A 19,026-nucleotide genomic window follows, 5' to 3' on the forward strand; every position below is an offset into this window, starting at 1 on the left:
TTCTTACCTGGATTATTGAGCATGCATAAAGAGACCACCAAACACATTTCCAGCCCCGCTGCCATTACATCATCTCGTGAATGATCTACCAGCAAAATGTCAATGGACACCAAAGGGTACCACAATAGTCCAGTATGGGAACAGCATGGTACTGTATGATATACACACAGGTCCAGTATGGGTTCACATGGTATTGATGCATATAGCCACAGAATGAGTCAATGAGCATGTTGTTTTTTTAATCAGGTTTTTCATTAAGATGTAAACCAGAAGCACAGTATTAATAAGAACAAATGTAACGTCTTGATACATTCATTCTGTAATGCACTGCTGTTAAGTCTTCTGTCTTTGTCTAAATGACTGGAATAATGAAGGACTTGATGATGTTGGTTATCATGCGAGTTTCTGATTGTACTTTGTTGTAAAAGGCAGTGAGCTGTAGATTTGTGCTGGACTCTACAAACACACCATGTCTGTGGATGTGAAAGTGAATTAACAAACAATTAACGTTCTGGAAACACAACGGTAGTCTTCTTTCAAATAAAAATGACACCATAATGAAGATGAAGCTGAGCAGGGAGTTTAGTTAAACTACTGGTTCTGATTTGAATCCCTGCAGTTTTAGTCTGTTTTCTCTGATATCTTTGTCTTTGTCTCACTGGTGAAAACATCCCCCGGTAGGACTGGAACAAGTTGAGCGAGCTTCTTTTACAGATTTGTAAGATGCTAATGTATGTTTCTAGAGAACTCTTAAAAAAGCCAAACTCTTCAGATTTTCTTTTGTGGTTTCAAAAAGTCAACGATTATTTTATCAGGGTTTTTTCAGGCTAACATTTCACCCAAATCACTCTTAATCCCTTCAGGTATGAAGAAACTGATCAAAGAAAAGCCGTTTTAAACACTTGACGGCCATGACGCCATGAGGTGAGTTTGGTTCACCCGAATAGATGGTGGATGTGTTTTAACCTTTGACAGGCTGGAGGATAGATGAGGAGGAGATGCTGACATCACAGTCTGGACTTCTTTAAATCTTGAAAAAAGGTTTCTGAAAATGTACTTTTTAAAAACTTGAGCTTTAAATTAGATTTAATTTCTTGACTAGTAGTTCTGAAAATGTAAGTTTGCCACTTTTTCCAGGAGCTGAAAAGTTGAATGTTTCTTGCATTCATTCCCAGATGCCCAGACGTGTGAAGCAATGCCAATGACATCACAGTCTCATCCTTGTCTCAGTTCATCATGGAGGTCAGTTATACTCAAGTAACAATGTGCTCCAAGATGCCCTGACGAATCAGCTGCTCACATTTCCATCTTGGCAGGAAGTGCTGGAGAGAGAGAGGGGGGGAGATTGAGTTGTGACAGAAGTTGACCGCAGAGCAAGGTGTTTTTCAGGAAGACACTAGATTAAATGACTGAGTGGTTTATTGAGTGAACAGACAGTAGATGTGACTGTAGTGATACCTGACTGTTTTTCTTCAGAAGGATGATGGTTCCGTCATCAATTTCCAGCTCGCCGTGGTCTTTTAAACACCTCACCTGGAACATAAAATAATCAGATCAACTGACAATCAGATTTTTTGTGTCTGTTTTCACAGTTTTTAGCATTATTGTGAATGACTTGAGTTAGCAACTGAAAAACCTAAATGGTGTCTTGTGAGCATGTGCAGACATTTTTACAGTAAGAAATGTGCTGTCTGGTTTGGTTTTAAACAGATATGGAAGTGTTGACTTCTGTTTTTCCATTGACTTTCATCCAATTCTGTTCAGACCACTGAGCTTTGCATTAAACTGTTCAACAGTGTGCTATGAGGACAGAGACCAGTGTCATGGAGAAAAAACGCAAAACCCATATTAATTTAGATTTTACCATTCAGACTCAAGTGACATATCAAGGACAAAGAGGAGGTTTATGGATGTGGTGAGGGAGAACATGTAGGTGGCTGGTGTGACAGAGGAAGATGCAGAAGACAGGAAGAAATTGAAACGGATGATCCACTGTGGTGACCCCTAACGGGAGCAGCCGAAAGCAGTAGTACTAGTAGACTCAAGTCACATATCAGACATGGGTCTGATCCAGGATATGAAAGCATCTCCAGTCAGATTTGAAAAGATGTGTTTCCATGTAGCTTTCTGTTTTGTCATCAACATCTGAGTGTGTCACATTTGAGGAGAGTCAAGTCAATTTTATTTGTATAGCCCAATATCACAAATGTCCAATTAATGGAGTGTGAGTGTGTGTGTGTGTGTCCGTGAGTGTGTGTCTTGCCCCACGCTCTTACCCAGAACAATTTCCAAACAACCTCAGGACTCAGAGCCACATCATCATGAACAAATATTCTCTCAAATGAGATTTGGTAGTTATAGTTTTATGTAAACCCAACATAGAAGATGTTAAAAAGTTTCTTCTTTTATATAAATGACAAAGAGAATAATTTTTTTTTCTCACCTGTATGAAGAGACTTTTAGGAGGTTTCATGTCCTGCGTGATGTCCAGTCCTTCCTCTCCTCCCAGTGACCTCATGAAGGTCGCCAGAGACTTCTTGTACAGGTGAAACCAATCCAGCTGTACAGAAGAGGAACAGACTCACATCCAAACCCAGAGGCTTAGTTTAGTGCTGATACTAGTTCAGCTAGTTTAGTAAATGATGCTGGTTTGGCTAATTTAGTATTGATACTGGTTTAGATAGTTTAGCAAACAATTCTGGTTTAGGTGGCTAATATGTCCTCTATGTTAAACAATGGGTGGGGATATGGATTAATACATTAGTTTATCTGAGTTGCTCTACAGAGTGAATGTTGTCTCTGGAGTCTGGAAGAGGAAACGTGACATCACATCTTGTGGAGAGAGAACATGGCTCACCTCCTCTGCACACATGTGGAAGCGGATGTTTGGGGGCAGGACACTGCCGTATGCCCACCTCAAAGCCCGGATACGAAGAAGTCTGTCGTAGCTGAGGAGAAAAACCAGGACCAGTCAACCCTCATTTAATTAAAGCTAGCTATCTGTTAATCTAAAAACTGATGGTTATATCAGACTATTAGTTTTTTAATACATCACTATACTCATCATTATTATATTTATGCAATTCTACTTAGCTTAGCCAATTTATTTACACATTCAATAAGAAAACACAGTGTATATGATGAATTTTTTTGTTCTTTTCTTGCATAGTGGAGTTTATTTTATGAAGGAGAAATATAGTCAATGATGTCCATCAATTTTTCATGACAGAATCAAACTCGCCTCTGGAAAGAAAAACCAGGAGACAGACAGTTAATGACAGGTTTAGTTACAGATAATCTGACAGACAGACAGACAGACAAGACAGACGGTTCATAACATTTACTGACAGATAAGCAGTGACACAGCGCTGGTTTCGGAGGAGGCAGCAGTGACGAAACTTGATGGATGGAATCAGTTCGGTTCGCCCTTCTGATTTGGCATCGTTCCTTTAAGAGAAATAAAAAAATATCACAACTGTTTCAGCTGCTCGCATATCGAACAGATTCATCAATGATTACAATGCACCAGCTACAACAACAGACATGTTGAGCACCAGATTGAGGTGAATAATGCTGATTTCTTACTCACACATCACTTTGATTCTGTTCATACAGCGACTTCATCTCCTCCAGCACCTGACGAACTCCATCTTCCTGTTAAAGCAATGGAGGAGAAGGTGAAAAAGATGTTTTAATTAGAGAGAGTGTGTGTGAAGAAGATGACTAGCATCCCTGGTTAAGATGACGGCCAAGTGCATGTGTGTATGTTTATGTGTGAGCGTTGGATAAGAGATAACATCTCCTTACACAGATCCAGTTCAAATAATGCTAACCATGTGTTTCATGGTGGTTTAAAAGAAGACACAGCTGGTGAATTAGGTAGTGAAGGCTCCTGATGGAGAAAATTTCACCTCAGAACAACCAGAAAATCTCCATCAAAAGATCTCTGGCAGGTTGAAAGCTAGGAGTAATAATCACATAAAGCAGAATCAGTTCATCTGGACACGTTTATTGAGAGAAACATTTCATCACTCATCTAAGTGACCTCTTCAGTCTCAACTGACTGCAGGTATCCCCACCCTTATATAAAATACAGTGGCATAACGACCGAAACCAACAATCAGTTTCATATGCAAATAGGCATGGCCATTAACTAGAGTTACGATGGCCATGTGTAATTGATTGTCACGGCAATTAACTGATTCAGTGAACTGATTCAACGTTCTGGGACTTCCTTGCCTGGATTATTGAGCATGTATCAAGAGATTAAAGAGGCAATAATACACAACAATATATTCAGTATTTGTTTAGTTGTAGTAGATATTCTATTTCCTATATATTTATCTTTTTTTCTCTTTTTCATCTACTGTTTTACTGCCTTATATTGTGTTTAATTATTTCTTATTATGTCTTTAACAAGTAAACAAGCAAACACCAAGCTGAATTCCTTGTATGTGCAAATATACTTGGCCAATAAAGGGATTCTGATTCTAAAGAGATTTAATTTGGTTCTACTTCAGAAGAGAAATATTTAAATCAGTCCTCTGCTGCCAGGTGGTTACTGAGGTACAGTTAAAGACTGATTCGTGTGATGTCTCTCTGTGGGCTCTCCTGGAGTCTTTCTGAACAATCTGTAAAATGGCTTTACTCATCTGACTGAGACAAGTGTACTGAGAGGAACAATCATTCAAAATCAAATGAAAGCAAGCACCACGCTCAGGATTATCATAAAACAGATATGGACATGCAAGAGGCGACATGCAGATTTTGGATTTAAGAATGAATGGAAAGATCTCTTCAAATTAACTTCAAATTTCATCCCTCTGTGAGAATGAAACAGTACTTCACACCCATAAAGGAAATCATGTAAGACGTAAAAGTAATAAGTCATGAAAGCTGGCTGAATGTTTCAAACCTGTTTACACTCATCCACTATACTATCGATAGTATACTAATAACAATATACTAACAGCAGTACATAATATCTGCATCGAGTATGACAGACAGTTACAGTATAATAACAGCTACACTTGTAAAAGTATACCTCTAACAGTATAAAAGTAGTAGTAAACAGTTTAATAGTTAGTGTACCAGTAAGCGTTTATAATTCAAGTAAAATCGTTACAGTATGCAAAAACAGTATGCTAGTAGCAGTACTAGGTACACTATTATACAACAGGTAGTTCCGACCAAGCAATCTGATTGGTCAACTAGACATTTAGAACTAAATTCAGCAGGACAGCACACCTAGCCGTGGTCAAATGACAAATGTTTCGTCACTATACATTTACTCCGCCATCGGCACTACTAGTTTAAAAATACATGTGAACTTTGCGGAAGTAGTAGCTAAATCTGTCCATGGAAAAATATTTTCGGCAGCATGACGTCAAGTGACGTGGCTGGTTGTTTTCCAGGTATTAGTCAGGCCCCATCTACTTCTAGGGATACGGAGATAACACTAGCAAAACGTTTTTTATTTTGAGAACAAATTGCCACCTTTTATTTTGTTGGCAACCGTCGTATAATCGCAATATTACTCCTGACCGCATGCATCGCTGTCGTGCCAATGACGGTAAAGCTCTCCCTCTCGTGTGATATGCATATGTAGCAGTACACAGCACGCTGGTAATTAGCCAGCAGTGTATTGCTCCACTCTCCACAGCAAAACAGTTACGCTAAACCCGTTTTCGATGTCTCTCGAGGAATAAAGTCGGAATTCATAAATCAGATATCTTAGACGTCCCTTCATGTTAGCTTTGTAATTAGGGGGGAACAGGAGAGTTTGCACTTCGCTCAGTACGCCCGACTAAACGTATAGTAGTAGTAGATGTATATACATGCATGTAAGTATGTATTGTAGTAAAAATACGTTTTAAAACTTTTTTCCTTTACGCGTCTTAATCGTAAAACTATCATGTCACCATAAATTTCGACTTTTTCTTCTCGACAGACAAGTCTAAGACGTTTTTCTTCTCGACAGACAATTCTAAGATATCCCTGACTGTCCACGGTGGGATTCGATCCTGCGCTTATTTGAGTCTCACATTGAAAGCGGGCAGCTGTCCGTCACCCATCCGCTGCAGCTCTCTGATCAGCTCCATCGCTTTCTCACAGAACATCTTGGGTTTCTGCTCCAGATTCAACCAAACATGAATTCTAGTTTAACCATCAGATACGAGGAGTCGATTTGATCCGTTTCGCGGGAAATATCAGAAGGTGTTCCGGTTGGTTTGTTGTGACATGTGACCGGAAACTACGGAAACTCGCCGACAACAAAAAAGGCCAACTAAACGCGTTATTACCGCCACCTCCTCTTTCTCCTACTACACCACCACCTACTACTCCAATGTGGAATAAACGATGAGTTATGTGGACAAAGCAAAACAAAAACGTAAACTAAGGTAAGTGCACACTTTCACTATGATAACATCAACTCGTTAAGTCCAATGAATGAATCAGAAACCCGCTGAAGCTGCATTTTTAACCGCTCACTCCGATTTCCTTATCAGAAACTGGTTTTACTGCCGAGTGACAAATCCATCCGCGCTATAAAACGGCAAAAATGTATCTGACAGACTTAATTCACTGTGAACAAGTTAACTAAGATGCTTTTACTAAGCTTATTGAGTAATTGAAAGCAACATTTAACAGGGAAGGAGGGTCATAACTACATACATTATATATATAAACTACTTTTATATTACTGCTTATATAAAACGAATATAAGGTAAACAACTAAAGCTATTTTCTTTCTCTTAAAGAATCCATTATCCAAGCCGCTTAACCTAATTAGGGTCGCGGGATGCTGGAGCCTATCCCAGCTGTCATTGGGCGGCAGACGGGGAGACACCCTGGACAGGCCGCCAGTCCATCACAGGGCTGACAAATTCAAACCTAGGAACAATTTAGTATGGACAGTTCACCTGACCCACATGTCTTTGTACTGTGGGAGGAGCACCTGGAAGAAACCCACGCAGACACGGGGAGAACATTCAAACTCCACACAGAGGACGCCCTGGGGATGACCCCCAAGGTTGGACAGTCCCGGGGTACGAACCCAGGACCTTCTTATGTGAGGCGACCGCGCTAACCACTGTGCCACCCCAACACAAAAACAATCACAAGTAGGTCAGGTGAATCGGCCGTACTAAATTGTCTCTAGATGCGTGTGTGTGTGTGTGGGGGGGGGGGGTCGGGGGGGGTCGGCCCTGTGGTAGCTGCTGGGATAGGCTCCAGCAGCAGGGATGGATGGAAAAGCATTTCAAAAGTTCTTTAGAATCAGTCAAGAACAGGAAATGGAAATCAAAAACAAAGTTCTGCATATGAAAGAAGCCACTACTGGTAAGTAGAACCATGCTACAAACAGTATATTTTAATCACAGGGACAGAGTGCCTTGGCCCTCTACCGATAACCTCTTTACCAATGAGCTCTTTTCTATCATTTGATTTTCTGGGCACGCTTCCTTTTCTTTTTTCCGTTGAAAGTAAAATTCTCCATATATTTAAGTCGTATATAAATAGCTATAATCTAACTAAGGCTACTATTTTAATTGACCTTCCATTCACAGTCGGCACATCTTCACTCTCCTCTGATTGGCTGAAATGGGAGACCAATGGAAAAAGTTGCTACCGTGACTTTCCTCTGATTGGCGGGAACAAGGGACCAATGGGAAAGGTCGATTCAACCAGCTGGTCTCTGCAGATCTCGGACTTCTGCAAATAAACAGAGGCAACATTTCCGTCTCTGTCTCTGCCGGCATCTATTCGGTAAACCGGTTTCTACCGACTGAGCCGCGGCCTCTGTCCACTGCAGAGCATCGACCAGCAGGACAGGCCGATTCTGTCGTGTGTCGTTACTCGGTAACGGGAGACGTTTTCTTTTATATTTCAGTGATGCGAAATCGGAATAAGTGTGTGACGGCAGACTGTGATGACAGCGAGCCGGATCTGAAGTTTTGTCCCCAGACCGGAGCAGGAGAGCCGGACAGCTCCGCCTCGTTCGGTTCGGAGTCGGAAGAGAAAATGGGCCGACTGTTTGGAAGGTAAGACGGAACCGTAATCTTATTAAACCATTGTTCATACTCCAGTGTCCCAGCAGCGCGGGAGAGAAGGGAGCCGCGTTGGCCCAAAACAGTGAGCCTGCAGCCTGGATGTCTTTTTATCCACTGTCACTGCTGCGGCATCAAAACGTTATAAAGATGCTGTATCGTGACAAAAAATAGCTCTTAGTCTATTTATCTTAATCCGAGAGGGAGAATTGAGAAATTAAGACTTGTAGTTTAGTGTCAGAGGTGAGAAGAGCTCTGCTGAGATTTGCTTATGTAAACCTGAAGAATTAAATTGGTTTTACTTGCGAGACTTGACAGGAAAACCGGAGTGACCTGTCCTCCCTTCGTTCGCTCAGTTACAAATACCCCGACTGGCCCCACTGGTTCTCCTGTACACCGCCTGGTTTCACTGGAGAAGGGAGCAGGGTTTTTTTTCCAAGAGGGGAGGTTGGGAAGTGTGTGTGTGTGTGTGTGTGTGTGTGTGTGTGTGTGTGTGTGTGTGCGCGCGCGCGCGCGTTTTTCAAATAGGAGATTTGTTTTGACTTTGAATAATAATGAGAGTACGTAGCTTGCAGATGAATATAGTTTTTATTGTGTATTTTTTTTTCATTTTTGAGTTGAAACAGTGCAAAGACACAACATAAAGGTATACAAACTGAATAAAATATGTAAAATTAGATAAGAAAATATATTTCAAATACTGTGGAATGTAAATTGTTAATATTGCATAAAATTTTTCCTCCAAAATGGTAAAAGAATGGCTCTTACAGCGAGAAATGTTGGCTTATAGCAAATTAAAAACAGAAGCTTAAAGGGGCAATATGTAATTATTGTAGTTTAAAAGATTAAAAAATTAACTACAATGATCAACAATTTGGAAAAAAACAAGTTATGACATTATGTCAAAGACGTCCATATTGTGGCGAGCCGGCGTGGAAGAACGAGAGATAGAAATCTCTTTATCTCAACTCTTGTGTCCCATGCACCGCATGACCCCGAGAGTGCTCCTTTATTCTGCTCCTCCCCAATGTTTGCCGAACAATGGCTTCCCGTAACAAGGTCATTATAAAACATACAAGTTTTAATCACAGCCCTTCAGTCAGTAAAGTGGTCTTCTACCCAGTCCGAGTCGAACATACAAACAGCAATGCAATAATCAGACCATGACCACAACATTAATAAAACAATGATCTTAACGTGATCGTAACAGTCCCATAATCCCTTGCGCTTCCCCAGTGTGTAGCCGTTAGCCCAGTCTCCTCCGGTCGCTACAATATATTGTGATACTAACTACTGAAGTTAGCAAGCTGACCAGCTAGCCCCAGCCCGGCCCATCTTGTAATACGACGTTGTACTTCAAGAAGCAATTGTGAGTCACTGTAGTGTCCAGTCTGCCCTCAGTCCAACATGAGGATGACTGGGGATGCGCGCGCAGCTTGGCTGCAGGAAGCACATTACCCGACCGTTGATCACCGTCTCGGCTTGGTATGAAGACGGCTAGCGAACTTCCGATACGTTACAACGGCTTGATTTTAGTTTGAAAATGTTTTCCGCCTACTACAACAGCTTGTCACCTAGTGATAAGACCAGTTATGCTTCGAAATTAACCTTGGTGAATGGGATACGTCTTGGAGACCCATATGCTTTAGGCGCAGGTCAGTGGATTAATGACGAGACAAAATGGCCCAGTCTTCAGTGGTCAAATATTCACGAAGAGTGAATAGTTGGCCATTTAGTGGACTTTGCAAGAACCATTTCCACAACGAATGTGCAAAAATCAAAAGAAAGTTTGTGGATTGGTATTGTGAACAGTGCAAAAAAAATGAAGTCAAAAAGATGTACTGTGAAACAAGTCATTTAATGCAGTAATAAATTGGCATTACCTGTAGTGGTATCTTATGTCAAAACAATTGAATGTTGAATTAATCTCAATCATAATTTTTTTTTTACAATAAGTGTGCATCTTGTAAAAAAAAAGATTATTACCTCATGTCACTGGCACATAAACGTATGACTAATAAAAACCTTGAACCTTGAAATTTATCTTTGACTCTCCATAATGGAAAATGTTGATTATAATTTCATGGATCATTTATCAAAACATTGACAAGTTATTTTCAAGGGACTATACATTTACAAAGGTTTGTTAATGCTGCACACACAATTCCCCCTGTACACGACATCCCTGGGTTCTCTTATTCGCTCGCATGACTTCTCTTACCATTGTTATGCTGATGACACCCAGCTGATCTTGTCCTTCCCTCCTTCTGACACACAAGTAGAGACACGCATTGCTGCGTGCTTGACTGGCATCTCGGAGAAGCTCAATCTGGACAAGACAGAGCTGATGTTCCTCCGGAGAAAGGTTGCCCGCACCGAGACCTGGCCATCACCATTGACAACACTGTGGTGATGCCAACTTGGACTGCGAGGAATCTGGGTGTGATCCTGGACGACCAACTGTCGTTTGCTGCAAACGTTGCATCGGTTGCTTGCTCCTGCAGATTTCTCCTCTATAACATCAGGATGATTCGCCCATTCCTCACCGACGAGACGACACAGGGGCTCATCTAGGCTCTGGTCATCTCCCGGCTGGAATACGGCAACTCCCTCCTTGCTGGCGCCCTGGTGTTGGCCATCAGATCTCTGGAGCTTGTTCAGAAAGCTGCAGCTCATCTGGTGTTCAACCACCCTAAGTTCTCCCACACAACTCCCATTCTCATGTCCCTATACTGGCTCACAGTAGCTGCTCGCATCCAGTTTAAGACTCTGGTGCTAGCCTACAGGGCGGTGAAAGGAACAGCTCCTTCCTATCTCCAGGCCATGGTCAAGCCCTACACCCCCGCCCAACCACTTCGCTCTGATGCCTCGGGACGCCTGGTTGCCCCGTCACTCAGAGACCCCTGCTGCCGATTGACCTGGTCACGGCTCTTTTCTGTCCTGGCCCCACAGTGGTGGAATGAACTCCCCACTGATGTCAGGACAGCGGAGTCGCTGCCCATCTTTTGGCGCAAGTTGAAAACTCACCTCTTCAAGAACTACTACCCTGTTACTTGCTCTTGTATTAACTCATTTAAAAAAAAAATCTCTTTCTTGCACTTTTACTTTAGCACTGGTTTTGTTCTTAGATGCTTGTTTAGATGCACTTCTGGCCTCTGATGACTAGTAGTTACCCTGATGTCCTACGTTAAATGCGCTTATTGTAAGTCACTTTGGATAAAAGCGTCGACTAAATGACTGTAATGTAATGTAATCACCATGTCATCTAAGAGGTCTACCTGTGTGAGTGGAATAACAGTTGTCAGAATTTTTAAACTCTTCCATCTACCTATTACTCTTTCAATGTGTATTTTCACGTTAGACAAACGCCTTGATGTTTCCACGTCTTGAGCAGAGAGCTGCTTTTTACCTTTGGTAAAGTGAGGGATTCTAAGGGTGGTACTGCGTACAGCAAGCTCATCTCTGATGGTAAAACCATGATCTGCTAGTATCTCATCATTTACTTCTAGGTCATAAAGTCCAGACTCAGCTGTAAGTTGTTTATCAGAAACACGCCCACCCCAACCTGTGGACAGAAAAGTAATGGCTCCTGCAGGTGACATGCCAACCAAATACTTAACTGTGGTGTGGCTCATATAATTCGAAGAAATTTGGGCTCTGGAGGTTAGATTCATGGATTTGTTAATAAAAATTTCAGTGCAGTCAATAATGCATCTGCAGCGTGTGTATTTAGCTTTAAAACATTTTGGCATATTCCTTAACATTGCATGCTTGCTTGGCCACTTGAGAGGTTTCAAAACCTGAGACATAACAGGGAGCCAACTTCTCATAATTTTAGAGATGTCACATTCGGTAACATTAAATCTGAATGTAATATCCTTGTTGCTGAGCCCTAATCAGAGTTTCATTAGGATAGCCAATAGATGGTCCTCCAGGGTCAGAGAGTCACGCACAACCTCTACACTGTCTTTAACTGTTTGGAGCAACCACTCAAAAATGACACTGGTCAGACCTGTGAAAAACAGAACCTGTGCTGCTTTGCATTTGATAGAGCTAAAGGAAAACTGTGTATTCCTGAGTGTTGCTTTTAGTTGTTCATTCTCGGCTTTGAGTTTGTTGATGTCCACACGCAGGTTGTCACATTCGGTAGAAAGTTGGCTGTTTGTGGTCATCACGGAGAGCCTTCGGGACCGTGGCTTCTGAAAAAGAGATTAGATATAAAGATAAATAGAAATTTCACAGTCCTATTTTTCATATCTGGGAAACGGCTACACTCTGGGTGATCATTCAGACTGTGCCAAACAGAATCATGGCCAAATACTTTATCACAACAAATATAGTAGTGACTGTCCTACTGTACAATAGTTAAGATGTTAGAAGTTCTTACCAGTGCAAGGACCAGCACCAGGCTCCATTCCGCAATCATTTGGGGGAAGGGAAGCGTGTGTGGATTCTGATGCAGCCTCATCAACAACTTCTGTGGACTGATGTCCATTGTCTGGCCATCTGTGGGGGGTTTCATCCCTTCTTCTTTTTCGCTCATATCTAATACACACAGAAGAGAGCAAGCAGTTAGTACAAAACAGTTACTTTACTCATTTGACCACAGGTTTATCACATCCTCAATTCAAGTCAGCGGAAATCACATAGCATGCCTCAAAGGGCTTCATGAGAAAATGTAGACATAACAGAAACTAACTGGCCTAACAGATAATCCTGACAAAAATATAGCTACATTAAATTACTCACCATTTCTTCTCTGCACTTCGAGTCATGCTATGTCGAGTCATGCTGGGTGATCACAGTGAACAACAAATCACAAGGAAGTGACCATATTTACTTCTCATGTTGTGCATCGCCTTTGCTGGACTGGATTGAGTAGGAGAAGACAAATGGGACAAAGTCAGGACTGTCGAAGTCCTCAGATGCCTCTCCTGTACAAAGAAAGTGTATCCCAGTGACTTACAGTAACGTTAACACACCAAAACAGGTCATTGGCCTACCATTACTACGTTAACAGTTACTAGCAACACAACTTTAGCAAAACTGAACTAAGGTACATTAGCTTCTGAGCTAGTTCAACTCAAACTTGAACATAATTACTCTGTTGCTTTCAAACATTGTTAGTTATATATGCATAGGACTCAATTATTACATTATTTAACGTTTGTTGTTCTAAATTAAAACGAGCGAACAGCTCCTTCCTATCTCCAGGCCACGATCAAGCCCTACACCCCCACCCGACCACTTCGCTCTGCTGCCTCGGGACGCCTGGTTGCCTCGTCGCTCAGAGACCCCTGCTGCCGATCGACCCGGTCACGGCTCTTTTCTGTCCTGGCCCCACAGTGGTGGAATGAACTCCCCACTGATGTCAGGACAGCGGAGTCGCTGCCCATCTTTTGGCGCAGGTTGAAAACTCACCTCTTCAAGAAGTACTACCCTGTTACTTGCTCTTAGCATTTATTGTATTCACTCATTTAAAAAAAAAATCTCTTTCTTGCACTTTTACTTTAGCACTGGTTTTGCTCTTAGATGCTTGTTTAGATGCACTTATGGCCTCTGATGACTAGTAGTTCTGATTTCCTATGTTAAATGCACTTATTGTAAGTTGCGTTGGATAAAAGCATCGGCTAAATGACTGTAATGTAATGTAATTCTTCTTACTCGACCACTGAAGGATTATGTAACTCAATGGAAAGTTTACATGACATACTGGTCAGTAGACAACAGAATCACTGCGACTTTTAGAAAACAGCTTGACTGAATGGAGATGAGTGTCAGAATCACTCTATTCACCAAGGACAATAAAACCGCAGAGATATGGTTTTATCAGCAACAACATTAACAACATTTACACTAATATGTACTGACATACAGACAACAGTACCTCTAACCGACTAAGATAGTACCATAGTACATACTGATACACATGGTATACAGACAACAGTACCTCTAACAGACTAACATAGTACCACAGTATATACTGATACACATGGTACACAGACAGTAGTACTTTTAACAGACAATGTTGGGAAGGTTACTTTTGAAATGTAATGTGTTACATATTACTAGTTACCTTGTTAAAAATGTAAGTAATGTAACAATTTAATTACTTAATCAAAGTAATGTAACTTTTGTGCATTATATTACTTTTTGGTTACTTTTGGCGCCAGTGTGCGGCGAGCCGTCTGTCAGGTCTGTTTGGCGTATGTTTGCTATTGTTCTGTTTTACCCCATATGCTGTCATGATGTCTTTACTCGTATATGATCGTCAAGCACCTCTTAATATCTGAGCATCTCATGAGTTGCTGTTAAAGCATGATTTAGGAGATCCATTCTCAAACCTTCCTCCATTGCTGTTGGCTATACCGGCATACCTGTGCCGCCCACCTTGTGTCATTCCCTGTAGGAAGCACCCTGGAAGACGGGGAAAGTGGGGTGGTGTTCGGGTGAGAATCAAGGCTTACCTAACGTCCTCCGGTGGAAATGATCCTCGCCTCCTTTGCAGTGAATGTCACTTTTTTTCTGATTTGGTGGATCCTGGCATTGCTGTGGGCCAACTTCCCCTCCTCTTCCCAGGCGGACGCGGGCCTGCAGAGGTGGTGTGGATTACAAGAACCTTCGCCCGCTGGATCACGCATCAGCATCAGACAAAGAGGAGCTTACTGTCTGTCTGGCTCTCATTAACGCTAGATCGCTAGCTAATACAACATTCCTGCTTAATGACTTCTTTACTTCTCGGGAATTGGATTTTATGGATGGATGGATGGATGAAGACATGGCTTCAAGTCAAAGTCCAAGTATCTTTATTGTCCCTTGCAGGGAAATTAGTTTGCAGCCAGTATAAAAACTCTCACACAAAGACAAAACATACAAACACCAAGGAGGAATTGACAACAGGACATAGTGGGCAAGAAGAACCAAAGTAGTTCAAATATAAAATATAAAATATACAGACCAAGGAAACAAGCGAACTGCAGACAGTAGATGCATACTATTTAACAATTGGATGGCAGTGGTCGGGACAAAGGAAGCCCTGTATCTCTTAGTCCTAATACAGGGCATCTTCAACTGATGACCTGAAGGTAACAGCTCAAACTCTGGCTGAAGGGGGTGACCTTGGCACTCCAGAAGGGAAGTAGCCTTTCTGAACACCCTCCTATTATAAAGGTAAATGAGCTGGGCTTGGCTTCTCCCTGAAATCTTACTAGCCCATTTGATAAGTCTATCAAGCCGTTTTTTATTGGCCGGAGTCAAGTTACCAAACCAAGCCACAATACAATACATTAAAACTGTTTCAATAAACTTCTATAAAAGAGAGTCATCATCTGGGAGGAGACATTAAATGTACGCATTTTCCTCAGGAAAAAAGTCTTTGTTGGACCTTTGATGTGGAAGCAATGTGAGTTTCAAAGCATACTTTTTTTGTCAAGAACAACCCTCAGATATTTGTAGCGTCCACAAGCTCAATGTCAGCACCTTTAATGCTGGTTAGTACAGGACTAGGAGGAGTCTTTCTAAAACGGATTATCATATCTGTAGTTTTAGACACATTTAAGTGGAGAAAGGACTCATCACACCAAGATACAAAATCCTGGACCACAGGTCCGTGTTGTTCCTCCTCCCCTTCAAGAAGACTTACAATCTCTGAATCATCCGCAAATTTGAATGTGTCTATTGGTGTGGTTGCTGCGACAGTCATTAGTGTACAAGATGTAGAGTAACGGGGAGAGGCAACAGCCCTGAGGGCTGAACTTCTTCCCCCTGACTGTTCATTCATCAGCTTGACTCGGACCACTGGCAAAGGCGGAGGTCTAGCTTCTATCTTTAAATCCAGCTACCACTGCTAACAGACTCCATCTGACAGCTTCTCCAGCTTCGAGCTGCAACTTTTTGAAATAAAGTGTAATTGTCCTGTGCTGTGCGCAGTGGTCTACTGTGCACCAAAATTCAATAAGGACTTCATTCAAGAACTCATAGACTTTGTGGTGGGGACTATAGTGAACTACGACAGTTTCTTAATTGTTGGTGATTTTAATATCCATGTCTGTTGTGAATCTAGACCTCTGGTCAAAGACTTTTTGAATCTTATTGACTCTTTTAATTTCACTTAATTGGTGACTTGCCTGACGCATGAGAAGAGTCACACACTGGACCTTGTGTGGGCCTTTGGTTTAAGTGTATGCATCAGTGAAATATGTGATACACATATATCAGACCATTTGCCTGTGTTATTTACTGTGATGCTGCGTTTTCAGGTTAAATCGTGTGCACAAGCACACTGCCTGTGCATGATTAACCCTTTGACGGTGTCTCAGTTTTCTGTTGCTTTTAAAGACTCTATGTTTCACACCATGGATGACGCTTGTAATCTCAGTGCTGATGACATTACCACTCTTTTTAACTCTACCTGCACTGACATACTGGACTTGGTTGCTGCTGTCGCAACCAAACGCCCTAAACCAGTGACAGAGCCATGCGCTGAGAGAAAGTGGAAGAAAGACAAACTTTATGTCTCCTTAGGAATTCTAAGAGACTGCTTATCAGAGTACCAGAGAGCTGTTAAATCTGCAAAAACACAGTTTCTATCAAACCTTGTGTCCAACAATTGTCATAGGCCTCAGATTCTTTTTAATACTATTAACTCTCTTATAAAACCGTGTGATTCTCTTTGCATTGTGCCAACACCCATGCTCTGTGTAGAATTTCTTAAAGTTTTTCCAGATAAGGTCTCTGCTATTAGGGCCTTACTATCTTCTTTGGCCTCAGATCCTGCTATTTATTCTATGTGCCCAGCTGTCTTAGAGCAGTTTGAGCCCATGTCCCTCTCCTTTATATCTGAGGTAGTTAACCATTTGAGGCCTTCACATTGCCCCCTTGACAGTATTCCACCCAGACTGTTAAAGGATGAAAAGACATTAATATGTCTTTTCATTGTTTTGCTGATGATTTGCAAATCTATCTGCCTATAAAAACAAACAGCAGAGATTCTATACAGGCTTTGCTGAGTTGTTTAAAGGATGTAAAAACATGCATGGAATTAAACTTCATGAAACTAAATCAAAATAAGACTGAAATAATTGTATATGTACAACCTGATCTTCTGGATGGTTATGATAGCGCTCTTGGCCCTTTAGCTTCCTACAGTTGCTCTTCTGTTGGGAGTCCTGGTGTGATTTTTTTTTTTGACAGCTCTTTTAACTTTGATAAACAAATAAGCTGTCATCAAAACAAGTTTTTTTCAATTACGACTTCTTGGAAAAGTAAAGGCCTAGCTCCCTCCAAATTATATTGAAAAGGTAATTCCTGCATTTAGTACCTCTCATTTGGATTATTGTAATTTGTTGTATGTTGGTGAAGCTCAGTCATTGCTTCGTCGCCTGCAGCTTGTACAAAATGCAGCTGCTTGCCTTCTAACAGGAAAGAAACAACATGATCACATAATGCCCCTACTGGCCTCCCTTCATTGGCTTCCTGTCTGTTTTAGGATCCAGTTTAAGATTTTATGACTTGTTTTTAAGTCTTTAAATGGGCTGGCACCCCCTTAGTTATCTGAGATAATACATCATCATACACCAGTCAGAGCACTCAGGTCGACAAACCAGATGCTCTTACATGTTCCGAGATCCAGGCTTAAGAATAGGGGTGACAGAGCCTTTGCATTGGCTGCCCCTGATCTCTGGAACAATCTACCAGTACACATAAAATCTGCTCAGACTTAGCAGTCTAAGCATCGGCTTGGTGTCGATGCAGTTGCCCACTGGGGACTGGGGTTCGCGCCCCGGTCTCGTCAGATCCGACTATGGCCGGACTCGATGAAGCAGCAATCATTGGCAACGCTGTCTTCGGGAGGGGGGCGGAGTCGGCTTGTGTTCGTCATGTGAATGCGTCTCTGTGTGTGTCGGAAAAACAGTGGTTCGGCTTGGATTCGCCTTGTCACGAAAGTGGGGAGGCGTCTCCTTCGAGACTGCCGGCCGGAGAGATGCAGTTGGCGAACGCATGCAATACGAGGGTGGGTGTTTGAATTAAAATAGGGATCAATTGGCCACTAAATTGGGAGAAAAAAGGGAAAAATCAGAAATAAATTTAAAAAAAAAAATCCGCTCAGACCCTAGAGACTTTTAAATCTTTATTAAAGACCTACCTTTTCTCGTTGGGATTCAATTCAAGTTGAGCTTGACACCATTATTTTATTGTGTAAATATACTTTTACTCTTAAGTTTTATGTTCTTTATTTTATTGTTTATTGTTTTAAAGCACACCATCAAAACAAATAAGAGTTTTAATGGAAAAGAACATATTCGGATGTAAATCCGTAAATCCTTTGTTTACTACTACTACTTTCGGCTGCTCCCATTAGGGATCGCCACAGCGGATCATCCCATTTCTTCCTGTCTTCTGCATCTTCCCGTCACACCAGCCACCTGCATGTCTTCCCTCACCACATCCATAAACATCTTCTTTGGCCTTCCTCTTTTCCCCTTCCCTGGCAGCTCCATATTCAGCATCCTTCTCCCAATATACCCAGCATCTCTCCTCCACACATGTCCAAGCCATCTTAATCTTGCTTCTCTTGCTTTGTCTCCAAACCATCCAACCTGAGCTGTCCCTCTAATATACTCGTTCCTAATCCTGTCCTTCTTCGTCACTCCCAATGAAAATCTTAGCATCTTCAACTCTGCCACCTCCAGCTCCGCCTCCTGTCTTTTCGTCAGTGCCACTGTCTCCAAACCATCTAACATAGCTGGTCTCACAACCATCTTGTAAACCTTCACTTTAACTCTTGCTGGTACCCTTCTGTCACAAATCACTCCTGACACTCTTCTCCACCCTGCCTGCACTCTCTTCTTCACCTCTCTTCTGCACTCCCCGTTACTTTGGACAGTTGACCCCAAGTATTTAAACTCGTATGCCTTCGTCACCTCTACTCGCATCCTCACCATTCCGCTGTCCTCCTTCTCATTCACATGTAGGTATT

At 41.8% G+C, this 19,026-nt stretch overlaps 2 protein-coding genes across 2 annotated transcripts in view; one reads left to right on the plus strand and one right to left on the minus strand.

Annotated features, from left to right (window-relative positions):
- Positions 1 to 238: 238 nt before the first annotated feature.
- Positions 239 to 6,207, minus strand: gins1 (GINS complex subunit 1 (Psf1 homolog)). Its single transcript, XM_056292152.1, has 7 exons — positions 6,045 to 6,207; positions 3,590 to 3,654; positions 3,349 to 3,447; positions 2,858 to 2,948; positions 2,444 to 2,560; positions 1,459 to 1,533; positions 239 to 1,322 (listed from the first exon to the last, which is right to left on the minus strand). The coding sequence occupies exons 1-7, from the start codon at positions 6,117 to 6,119 to the stop codon at positions 1,254 to 1,256; spliced, it is 591 nt and encodes a 196-aa protein (XP_056148127.1). The 5' UTR covers positions 6,120 to 6,207; the 3' UTR covers positions 239 to 1,253.
- A 95-nt stretch (positions 6,208 to 6,302) lies between these two features.
- abhd12 (abhydrolase domain containing 12, lysophospholipase) overlaps positions 6,303 to 19,026 on the plus strand; it is an 82,478-nt gene continuing 69,754 nt past the window's right edge. Inside the window, exons 1-2 of the mRNA XM_056291893.1 lie at positions 6,303 to 6,401; positions 7,892 to 8,042. Of these exons, the coding sequence (XP_056147868.1) occupies positions 7,894 to 8,042 (149 nt within the window). The 5' untranslated portion in view covers positions 6,303 to 6,401; positions 7,892 to 7,893. The remainder of the gene's footprint in view (positions 6,402 to 7,891; positions 8,043 to 19,026) is intronic.

Source organism: Lampris incognitus, chromosome 13, assembly GCF_029633865.1.
Source record: "Lampris incognitus isolate fLamInc1 chromosome 13, fLamInc1.hap2, whole genome shotgun sequence".
In the NCBI taxonomy this organism is placed as follows: Eukaryota; Metazoa; Chordata; class Actinopteri; order Lampriformes; family Lampridae; genus Lampris; species Lampris incognitus.